The 11,674-nt window shown below is 46.6% G+C and overlaps 1 protein-coding gene across 1 annotated transcript; it reads left to right on the top strand.

The window, feature by feature from the left end:
- The first annotated feature begins 222 nt into the window (after window positions 1-222).
- On the top strand, window positions 223-11,139 carry ISL1 (ISL LIM homeobox 1). Its single transcript, XM_061129517.1, has 6 exons — window positions 223-472; window positions 1,305-1,494; window positions 4,184-4,443; window positions 6,248-6,534; window positions 7,755-7,922; window positions 9,964-11,139. Exons 1-6 carry the CDS (start codon window positions 445-447, stop codon window positions 10,078-10,080), a joined length of 1,050 nt encoding a protein of 349 aa, XP_060985500.1. The 5' UTR covers window positions 223-444; the 3' UTR covers window positions 10,081-11,139.
- Window positions 11,140-11,674: the final 535 nt, after the last annotated feature.

Below are 11,674 nucleotides of genomic sequence, written 5' to 3'. Positions count from 1 at the left end.
CCTAACCCTCTCCCGCGGGCTTGCCGAACGGTCAGTGGCGCACCGCGACAGCGAGGCTGAAATATGATAATCAGAACAGCTGCGCCGCGCGCCCCGCAGCCAATGGGCGCGGCGCTCGCCTGACGTCCCCGCGCGCTGCGTCAGACCAATGGCGATGGAGCTGAGTTGGAGCAGAGAAGTTTGAGTAAGAGATAAGGAAGAGAGGTGCCCGAGCCGCGCCGAGTCCGCGCCGCCGCAGCGCCTCCGCTCCGCCAACTCCGCCGGCTTAAATTGGACTCCCCGATCAGCGAGGGCGCGGCGCAGCCGGGCAGCGGGCTCTCTCAGCCTTGGCAACCCCAGGGGCCACTGTTTCCCACTTAGCCACAGCTCCAGCATCCTCTCTGTGGGCTGTTCACCAACTGTACAACCACCATTTCACTGTGGACATTACTCCCTGTTACAGATATGGGAGACATGGGAGATCCACCAAAAAGTAAGAAGCGATTTTACCTTGTGGGGCTCGGTGCTGTTCTTGTGCGGGGGTCTCTCTCTCAGGCACGGGTGCCAAGGGCTCTTCGGAGTTGGAGTCATTGCTTGGAGAGAGAGAGAGAAGGTGGCTGTTTCTTGTTGCCGCCACGCCTGCATGCTTGCCGTCGGTTCCGATCTTCGGGGAAACTGATCGTACCTTGTGTTTGAATTCGCCTGCGCGTCCTCCAAAACCTTAGCCTTCCGGTGCTAAGCGGCGGTTTTCTCCTTGGGACTCCGGAGCTCTCCGAGAAGGTTATTCTGTTGCAAAGATATGCCTGCACGTACAATACCCGGAGATGTGAATTAGTATTAGACTTGCAAAAGAGAACGAGTGACAACTGTATTGATGTCTGCTCTTGCTAACAATATCCAGTCCTATGTGCTATTTAAGAGCGTGCTTCATGGAAAATATAGACATCCCTGCGTTCACTTAACGCTTCTAGTCAAAACCTTTTCTTTGACTTGACTTATCCATAATCTTTCCCAATGATTATGGCAAAGAGGGAGGAGGGAGGGAAAAGAAATACAAAATGAACGGGTTTGATTGCGTGCTAGGCTTGCAAATGCAGACTATTCAAATCTGCATTTTATATATATTCCACCTCCTTTTAAAAATGAGTCAAGGTTTTGATGGCACACTTCAATTACCATCCCAAAGTGCAATACTCTTAAAAAAAAAGGAAAAAAAAAAAAAAAAAAACTCCCAGAGTACGCCCTATAAGAGAACGACACTAAAAGTGTGTTTATCTCTGTAGGAAGTAAACGGTTAGTCAATCATGTATTTATTTTCATTTCAGAAAAACGTCTGATTTCCCTGTGTGTTGGTTGCGGCAATCAAATTCACGATCAGTATATTCTGAGGGTTTCTCCGGATTTGGAATGGCATGCGGCATGTTTGAAATGTGCGGAGTGTAATCAGTATTTGGACGAGAGCTGTACGTGCTTTGTTAGAGATGGGAAAACCTACTGTAAAAGAGATTATATCAGGTACGCCATTTATACCGTTTACTTAATTTTGTGAGAGTCCCCTTCCTCTCCCCATTCGTTATTTATTATTTTGTGTGGCTTTGTCTTTTGCCAGAGTATGCCTTAATGGGTACTAGTGTGCAGAAGTTACCCCTGTAAATGTAATACTTAAACTATGCTGTTCATTTTACTTTTCAGGGGGAAAAAATGAGACTCAATAGTGGCTTTCAAAAATAATGTGGTTTGAAGCTTTGTTTAATTGCTTTTGGAATTTGTGATGCTGAAATTATTTTCCTGTTACCCTCCCCCTTCCAAAACAAACTTAAAAAATACAGTATGGATAAGTTGGGGTTTCTAAACTTTTTTTAAAAGGTTGGATTTTATTCTATCATACAGTGGTTTTCCTTTTTAATTCAGTATTTTATTAGAAACTGCCAGATTCTTTGAAGATGTCAATGCAATAGGTAAAATAAAAGTTTGACCTAGGCATGTTTAAAAGTATACTTTGCAAGAGCAAATAGAGGTGTTGCCCTTTACTTTTTGGGTGAGGGATCCTGCTTGGAAAATTTAAAAAGCAACCCAAATATTCTCTGTAAAAACGACCCGGAGATTTAATCTTTTTAAATATTAACCCTTTGGTGACATATGACTGTCTTTCTTATCTTATCTGAGCTGATGAACTAGACAGAGCAGATCAAATTGCCCATCATCTGTCTATGAACAATCGGTATATTTAGATAATTGAACGGCTTCCTTTCTCACATTAAAATCTGGTAACTGATAAAATGAGCGAATTGCCCTCACTGACAAGAATAAAACCACATAAGGAACGTCCTGAATTTTTTTCTATCAATTTATTCTGCATCTAAACTTCAGGCGTTGCCAATCTCAAATTTTCTGACTTGTGTATACATACGTCAGAAAATTCATTTTCTGCCTAAGGAAGGAAGTAGAATTTCCAAAGAAAATATTACTGTTTTAAGAACAAAACAGAAGAGATAACACCTTCATTATTACGTTGAATAATACAAAATATTATCTTTAAAAATAAATTGTCCAGTGGCTATTAACAAGTAATTAGCTTTGGAAGTTACAGGGCTTATGGAGCTGAGAAGTTAAAGTTTAGTTAGGATTTAAGTATGCAGTTAACGTTTTTTTTCTGCTCACTCGGTGTTCAGTATTTTTTCTTATTTTCAAACCATGAAGTAGAGAGCAGAATTTTATTAGATAAAGGTGAACAGTGCAGGGGGGAAAAGTTTACTAGTACTTTGGTGGTGGGAGAGGAGAATGAGAGCAAAGAGGGGAAGTGGGGCGCTGGAGGAAGGGGGAGGGATTTTCCCAATTGTTTGGTCACAGGCAAGGTAAAGTCCTCATCCTATGAAATGGCAGATCTCACATGGAGTAGGCGGAGGGAAGGAAAACTTTTGAATCTACCTTCTAACCTCTGACAAATGAGCCGTTTTCAATTGTTTACTTGATTGGTGTATGAGCTCCGGATTCTGGAGAGGGGGCCACTGCAGAAGTATCTTTACTCCTGTGGGGGTCGTGTTTTGCTCAGCTGTATTCAGACCTGCATGTGCCTATTTCTGCAGACATGCTTGTGGAAGGAACCAATTGCTTTTACCTTTTCTTCTCCACTCTTTCAACTGTGTGTGTGCGCGCGCTCGCCCGTGTGCAACTGTGTGTGTCCCTTTGAAATCCTGTAGTTGTAAGAGGAGAACAGAGAGACTGTTGAGATTTCCCAAAACCTTTCTCCCCTTGGGGGAGCGAGGTTCACCCCACTGCCCCTCTTCGTGTGGGTCTTTGCCTCTCCATTCTCTGTTTGTAGGAATGCCCCCGCTCTGGTTATTAGTGATACGGGAAGACGGGGCAAGGGTAGGGCGTCTAGATGGAACCTACAAGGATTGTCTGTTGGCAAGGAAAGGTGAGCGGCAAGGAAGACCTTAGAAGTGGGTCTTTTCATTTTTCTGGCAGGTCAGGATTCTCAGACAGACAGAAATAGAGGTAGATGTTTCAGCGACTGGATAAAGATGGAAGGAACCCAAGCAGATTTAAAAAAAAATAATAATAAGAGGAAGAATGGAGAGGAAACTTTCTGTTAACATTTCTGCCTGAGGAAAAAATCTTTAGCTGGGGAAACAGCAATGGGCTCCTGATGCAGAAAGGACTCTGGAAACCTTCAGAGGTTTCCTTTTGTTCTCATACCCATGCATTTGTGTATGTTTTGTGGGGGTGACAATCTCATTTCCCAACCTCATTTTCTTTTGAAAGGAGGATGCAGGTTGCAGTTTTAGAGACGTTTCTAGCAGCAGAAATTGGGGGATAGGAAGGTGAAAACGTGGGACCAGTGGCTCCCGGAATTCACCTCGGGATTCCTTCCTGCCAAGAGCAGCAAGAGGCACCCGGGTACTGGTCGCTGGAGCAGCCGCCCAGGCTTCCAATACATCAAACATTTCTCTCCAGTTTGGACTGGTACAGACCGAGACACAGAGGTTCATAGGCAGGGGAAACGGAACGGGAAAAGAGAGAAATCTATTCGTTTCCATCCTCCCATTCCCAGCTTGCCTGCTAATACTTATGTCAGTGTGTGAGGGCGTCGTGGCCGAAGTCGCCAGCGACCCTAGACCCGGGGCAGCGCCCGCCTGAAGTGACTCCCTCTCTCTCTGCTTCCCTCCCTTCCCGGCCCGCCCCCCATCCCACCCCCGCGCAGGTTGTACGGGATCAAATGCGCCAAGTGCAGCATCGGCTTCAGCAAAAACGACTTCGTGATGCGCGCGCGCTCCAAGGTGTACCACATCGAGTGTTTCCGCTGCGTGGCCTGCAGCCGCCAGCTGATCCCCGGGGATGAGTTCGCGCTGCGGGAAGACGGGCTCTTCTGCCGCGCGGACCACGACGTGGTGGAGAGGGCCAGCCTGGGCGCCGGCGACCCGCTCAGCCCCTTGCACCCGGCGCGGCCGCTGCAAATGGCAGGTACTCCTGGGAGCGGAGGGAGGTTCTCTTTGGGGAGGCCGCCGCCAGGCGAGGCCAGCGCCGCGCCGCGATCTTGGGACCCACGCGGCTGCCGCTGCAGCTGCCAGTTACACGGAGGGTTCTGGGTGCAGTTTGCACAGTACTTCCCTCTTTGCGGCCAGGTATAATGCCCTCAATGTCTCCCTTGACTCCCCTGGCACACCTACACTACACGTCTGTGTGTCGATTTGTGGGTGCCCGCGAATGTACACCGCTTGTGCACGCATGTATACACACGCCCAAACAGTACTTCCAGTTCACCTTGGCCTCCAAACCGTGGCTTTCTGACAACCGGCTTCAGCTTCCCTTCAGGTATTCTCCGCCGCTGCCTAATTAAAGGGGTGGAGCTCTGGGCCCCTGGAGCTTCCTCCTTTAACCCAATGAAGGAAGCTTAAGTCAAGTTAGACCCTCAATTCCTTTTTTCCTTGCCAACTGCCCTACACTCCAAAATATTTTTAAAGTGTATCTTCATCCCTTTGTGAGACAGAGGACCTAAAAAGATACAGTTTTAATAATTGCAAGCCTTCGCACAGAGCCGTCATTTAAAACTGTCAACAAGCTAATCTGCAGTAATTGCCTTGTAAAGGGAGCCTGCCTCTTTAAACCGTTCATTCTACTTGATTTGGTGAGAATTTCATCTTCAGGCCTGTTGCTGTGACACCGAGTTGACCTCATAGGTGTTGACCTGACCCCGGGGGTCCTGGAAAAATGCAAGATTTGTAACATACAGATTTGAGGGCCCTTGCCCCAGGAAGGAGAGTAGAAATAGAACAGGGTTGGCCCGGAGTGGGGGCCACAGGTAAGAAGGCCGACAGTGTTTCCAAACCTGCCTTCCGGTCTTGAATAGAACTGCCCTGGTGTATTTTTAAAAGTATCAATCCTCCCGGAACCCTGATGGTGAAAAATCTACAGCTCTTCCCCCTCTGCTTTCTGGCAGCTCTTAAGAATTCAGTCGGGGGTGGGGGGTGGGAGGGGTTGTGACTTAGCTTGCAGCGAAGCAAAGCCAGTGGTGGCAACCTCTGTTAGCGCAACCTGGGCTCTGCCCTGGGACACAGCGTATTGGGAAGGGGTCAGGAGCATGCCCCAGCTGTCTTTTCTCTAGAGGCCGGGCAGCTCTAAAGAGTTTCAGTTTTCCTTTTCTGGGGAGCAGATCGCATCGGGAACCATCCAGGTAGATTTAGTAGATCCAGATAGAGTAGGAAGGATCAGAAGCTGGAGAGACGGCCGAAGTACCGAATTTCTTTATCCTCTTGACATAACTGTCCTCTGGGGACTGCAGTTCAACGCTCTCGGACAGAATTCTTTTCTGCCTTAGTTGCAGACATCCCACGGGGGTAGTGTCCTCGCTGTCACTGGGTGTCCTGCCTTTCCTTCCCTTGTAGGGCCTGTGAGTAGGGGGAGGAGAACCTGGGCCCCCATCTGGGTACTAGGAAAGGGGAGAACGGGGGAGAAACTAGGAAGAACGATGCCACCCTTGCTGTGAACCGGGGGACAGAACCTGAGAGATGCGCCCCTTTGCTAACTCTGCCGTGTTGACTCGAGCAGGGGCGGAGGCCGCTTTCTCGGGTCCAGACTACTCAGCATTGACCTCTTAAGATGAGAGAGCGAGATTTCATTCCCCTTTTGCGTCCCGCACCCCCACCTCTGCCGCCTCAGCTTTTGTCTGTCGAGGTCGAAAAGCGCTGGCCATTGTCCCGTTTTCCCCGGATCGGGCGCGGGCAGGCGGGCGGCCCGGCCCGCGCTCACCGCACCCCTTGCCCCGCAGCCGAGCCCATCTCCGCCCGGCAGCCGGCCCTGCGGCCCCACGTCCACAAGCAGCCGGAGAAGACCACCCGCGTGCGGACTGTGCTGAACGAGAAGCAGCTGCACACCTTGCGGACCTGCTACGCCGCCAACCCCCGGCCCGATGCGCTCATGAAGGAGCAGCTGGTGGAGATGACCGGCCTCAGTCCCCGTGTGATCCGGGTCTGGTTTCAGAACAAGCGGTGCAAGGACAAGAAGCGGAGCATCATGATGAAGCAGCTCCAGCAGCAGCAGCCCAATGATAAAACTGTGAGTGGCTCTGGGCCGGGCAGGGAGCTCCAGGGGGAAGCCGAGGAGTGCGTGCTGTCTGCCCAGGTGGGCCAACTCTCTCCCTCCGGCTCCTGAGCAGAAGCTGGCCCTGGCGGCCTCTCACCCCCACCGGCAACCCGGGGAGAGGCCACCGCCCCCGGCCCACCCGCCAGGGCCCCAGCTGCTCCAGGAGGCCCCTCCTGCGGGATGGAGGCCGACAGGCCCCCAGCCCGTGTGGGTGGGCTCTCCTGCCGTTCAATTTCTTGCCCCTGCCCCATCCCAGATCAGGAGGGGCAGTAGTCCCCACCGTGGGGGCAGAGAGGCCTTGTGCCAAACTTCTGGTTGTCAGTTCCTCAGACACCCGAGGGGAGGAAGGGAGGAATCCTTGGTTTCCTATTTAATCCAGGGTCACTCTGGGCGCCCCTTGGTGGGAGGCCTGCTGCAGAGCCCCCAGGCCAGGAAAGTTCCCGAAGGTGACCCATGAAAATAGGACACTCTGTGCTCCAGGTTAAGCCCAGGTCTCCAGAGATGTCAGGCCCCTGGCATCCCTGGGCCAGGACAGCACCCACCAGGCAGGCCTCCTGGTTAAGTTTAAAGAGTTTTGTTTTGCTTTTTTAGCTTTTCCTTTTTACTGCTTAGGCCCTATTTTTAAATGCCATAAAACCTGCTGTCATTAAATGTGGCAGACCAGCCAAGCCTGAGCCAGGGCACTTTCGAAGTTGGTTAGTGCGTAACAGCACAATAGCCGCCAGACTCAAATGCTGGGGAGTGGGGGTTGGCTCCCAGAGAATTGCCTGGAGAAAATCTAACCAAAAGTCTGATTCACTGAAACTGCCCAGAAAACCACCATGTCTAGAGGCTGAAGGGAGGCCAATCCTGCTCCAGCTTTCTGCTGAGATGCTGTGGCTTGGGAAGGCAGACAGGGGAAACTGAGATGGCTGCTGAATATAAGGGGAAAGAAGAAAGTTGAGACAGAATTTCACTTCCTAAGGTTCAAGCATAGCTAATAGCTCAGCCCCCAGAAGCAGAAAAACAGAACGTAATAAAACAAAACTGAACCCTGGCTAATATCCATAGGTGCAGCAGATTAACTGAGTCAATAAAGGCAACTATATAGATAAGATAATACCAGGGTATATTTGTTTAGCCTGCACAGACAATGGAGGGAGGGAGTTTGCTCATTAACATGTTGGGTTTGTGGGGGGGGGCGCTATTCACAGAATATCCAAGGGATGACAGGGACGCCCATGGTGGCTGCCAGTCCGGAGAGACACGACGGAGGCCTACAGGCAAACCCAGTGGAGGTGCAGAGTTACCAGCCACCTTGGAAAGTGCTCAGTGACTTCGCCTTGCAGAGTGACATCGATCAGCCGGCTTTTCAGCAACTGGTAAGTGTCAGCTCCCAGAGTGGGAGGCTGAATCTCCAAAGAAAGGAGATTCTGATCAAACTGTCACACAGTTAAAGATTCTGAGGGTGGGGAGGGGGCCATTGTGGCCCCAGCACTGGGGAGAGCCAGGGGAGGCCTTGTGGAAGGAAGGAATGCAAGGACAACAGGCCTCTTGTGAGTCTGTTCTATGAGACTTCGTAATTTGACCATTTACGTTGAATTTTCTATTAATCAGGCCTGCTCTTAGGGATTAGCTTCAAGGTACCTAACTCACTAGACACATGTGGGAAGGGGTGTACTGGGTTGCAGCATCATACATCTCCAACTTGTAGAGTCAAAAGGGACATTAGAGATCATCTTGGCATTTTGATCAGCAGCTAGTAAATATACTCCTTCCTCAGCTCCTAGAGAATGATCTTGTTAAGGCCCTAAATCAAGGTGACTGTAATAATAATCAATGTTGTAATACATAATCAATTTTATTATCAATGGTTAGCAGGCACCCATAGTTGCAATTTTCAAATATATCAATAAAGAGTTCAGTTATTCAGAGATGTGACTGATGCTTTTTGTAACTATATCCCTTTCTGGGGCTGTATTTTAATCTAAAATGTTGAACTGCTTAAACATTTTTTTAGGGTGTAAGTTCAAATAGCATACACAGTCATATTCTGTGGGGAATGAATAGCAAAAGGAACCAGAATTCTATCAATCAGATAAGAATATAAAAGCCTCTCAGCATTAATATGTTTTACACATCCAGAGAAGAGAAAATCAACTCACTTACACATCCAGAGAAAAGAAAATCAACTTTCACCTACAAAAAGCTTAAGGGTAAAGATAACTAAGATTATTAAGTGTATGTCCTTGTGATATGACATATGTTCATAAGGCTTTTTTTTTTTTCTTAAATAATAATCAGCCCTATAGAATCTTGTTCTATAAAACATGATCCATCCTAAAAACTTGTTCCCTTCTTTGAAAATAAAGCTTGAATTGAGGTTAGTATTTTACCCTCACATTTACCTGGCGGGCATTTTCTTTCTTTGTGGCAACAGTTGGGTAATGGACCACAGGCAGTGCATTAAAAAGGGCCTGGCCCAGGTGTCTGTTTGCAAATGGGCCAGGCTAAAGGAGGCAAATTTGAAAAGTTCCTTGACAGTCACAGTGGGAAAGTTCAATAAGGTAGGAAGAAAGGTAGACCCTGGAATTAGGAAAAAGAGCTGATTTTTAATGTCACGCTAATCTTGCCAGTCATTTGGATCATAGAAGGCAGGTAAGGGGAGGTTTCAGGGCAGCCAAGCATTTGCACCTTCTGAATCTTTAGTGTCATGAGAGCAGCCAAAGAGTCGGGGGGAGTGTTGAGAGCAGAGTGGAGAAGAAGGTTTACAGCAGCAACACAATACTTTGGACTTAAGAGAAGGAGCCAGATATTTATAATGTGGGTGACGTTATAATATATGGGTCTCCTCTCGGAAGGAAGAGCCTGACTGAAAGAGAAAAAGAGGCCAAAAGCCAGCAGGACCAACAAGAAGGAAGAAAGCCCCTGCTGTGAACTCTCTGAGGAGTTAATCATTGTTCTCTGGAGCCTCCTCTGAATCTCCCGTCACAGGATCTAAGCGTTGTGTTATGGATTTTTCAACTCGAGAAGAGAGGCTTTGATGCCTGGAGACTGAGAACTCGCCTGCTCCCAGGGCAACATGTAGCCAGCAGGATAATTTTATTTTCAGCGTGCATGGTAGAGTTGCAATGCCATTTTACAGCGGGAAACACATTTGTTCTTAAATAATTTAATGCAACATAATGTTGGGAATTCAGTTTCATTTAAAACAGAGATCTCTTGGAAGATGGGAAAGTGAGAGGATTTCTTCTCTTTTTTTTTTTTATAGGTTTTCTTTAAGCCTGTTAAAATTCAATTATATATGCGGATATCTCTGTATATATCTGTCTACACACACACACACACACACAAGACGAGTTTATAATCCTTTTGTGAATATGATCATAGCCTCCTTTATTCATGTCTCAACCTTCTGTGCAGGTTAATTTTTCAGAAGGAGGACCGGGCTCTAATTCCACTGGCAGTGAAGTGGCGTCGATGTCCTCTCAGCTCCCAGATACACCTAACAGCATGGTAGCCAGTCCAATTGAGGCATGAGGAACATTCATTCAGACGTATTTTTTTTTTCCCTGTTGGAGAAAGTGGGAAATTATAATGTTGAACTCCGAAACAAAAGTATTTAACGACCCAGTCAATGAAAACTGAATCGAGAAATGAATGCTCCATGAAATGCACGAAGTCTGTTTTAATGACAAGGTGATATGGTAGCAACACTGTGAAGACAATCATGGGATTTTACTAGAATTAAAACAGCAAACAAAACCCAAACCCAACATAACGCTATCCAATGACCTTAGGAGTACTGAAAGAAAAAAAAAAAAGACGTTTTTGAAACGTAGAGGATTTATATTCAAGGATCTCAAAAAAAGCATTTTCATTTCACTGCACATCTAGAGAAAAGCAGAAATAGAGATTTTCTAGTCCATCTTATTCTGAATGGTGCTGTTTCTATATTGGTCATTGCCTTGCCAAACAGGAGCTCCAGCAAATGAGCAGGAAGAGAGACTGGCCTCTTTGGCTGAAAGAGTCCTTTCAAGAAGGTGGAGCTGCTTGCTTGCGATGTTTTTAGTTGACTTTAACAAGGGGTTAATTGAAATCTTGGGTCTCTAGCATGTCCTGTAGCTGATTTCTTTTTTCCTTTTGCCCCCCCCTTTTTTTTGAGATCCATCCTCTATCAAGAAGTCTGAAGCGACTTTAAAGGTTTTTGAATTCAGATTTAAAAACCAACTTATAAAGCATTGCAACAAGGTTACCTCTATTTTGCCACAAGCGTCTCGGGATTGTGTTTGACTTGTGTCCGTCCAAGAACTTTTCCCCCAAAGATGTGTATAGTTATTGGTTAAAATGACTGTTTTCTCTCTCTCTGGAAATAAAGAGGAAAAAAAGGAAACTTTTTTTTTTGTTTGCTCTTGCATTGCAAAAATTATAAAGTAATTTATTATTTATTGTCGGAAGACTTGCCACTTTTCATGTCATTTGACATTATTTTTTGTTTGCTGAAATAAGAAAACGATAAAGGTTGTACCGTGGTCTTTGAATTATATGTCTAATTCTATTTGTTTTGTCTTTTTTTTTCTTAAATATTATGTGAAATGAAAGCGCCATATGTAGAATTATATCTTCAGGACTATTTCACCAATAAATGTTTGGCATAGATAAATAAATAAATGCAATGATCCAGGGTCCCTCTTTTATATGTTTACAAGTTAAGTCATTAAAATGTCTGAAATTAAGGACTGCATGTGAATGGGGTAAACAGACATACAATAGGTGTGATATTTTATTGCAAATAGTTAAGGTGGAGCTTGCAAATTTGCATTTCAATAGTTGGGGAAAACTGGTGGTAAGCTTACAACTCACAGCTGCGGTAATGTTATTGGCTTTTTGAAAATATCCTCAGTCTTGTTCCCCACCTTTCTTTCCTCTTTTCTAGCCCTACCCTCCATCCTATCCCATGCCACCCCACCCAAAATAGGAAGAAGGTCCTGCTTAAAAAGGATTTTGACCGAGTCACTATTTTTATCTTAGAGTGCTTTCTACCAAAGTCGCCTGCTTAGGATTATTGAAATGACCCATATTTCAAGTATAAGCTCTCGCTAAAAGAGAGGCTTTCTGCCTAGCCAGTGAAGTA

The sequence above is a fragment of the Dama dama genome, chromosome 25, assembly GCF_033118175.1.
Source record: "Dama dama isolate Ldn47 chromosome 25, ASM3311817v1, whole genome shotgun sequence".
NCBI classification, from domain to species: Eukaryota; Metazoa; Chordata; class Mammalia; order Artiodactyla; family Cervidae; genus Dama; species Dama dama.
The sequence above is the reverse complement of the archived record's forward strand: the minus strand, read 5'-3'. Positions and strand labels throughout refer to the sequence as shown.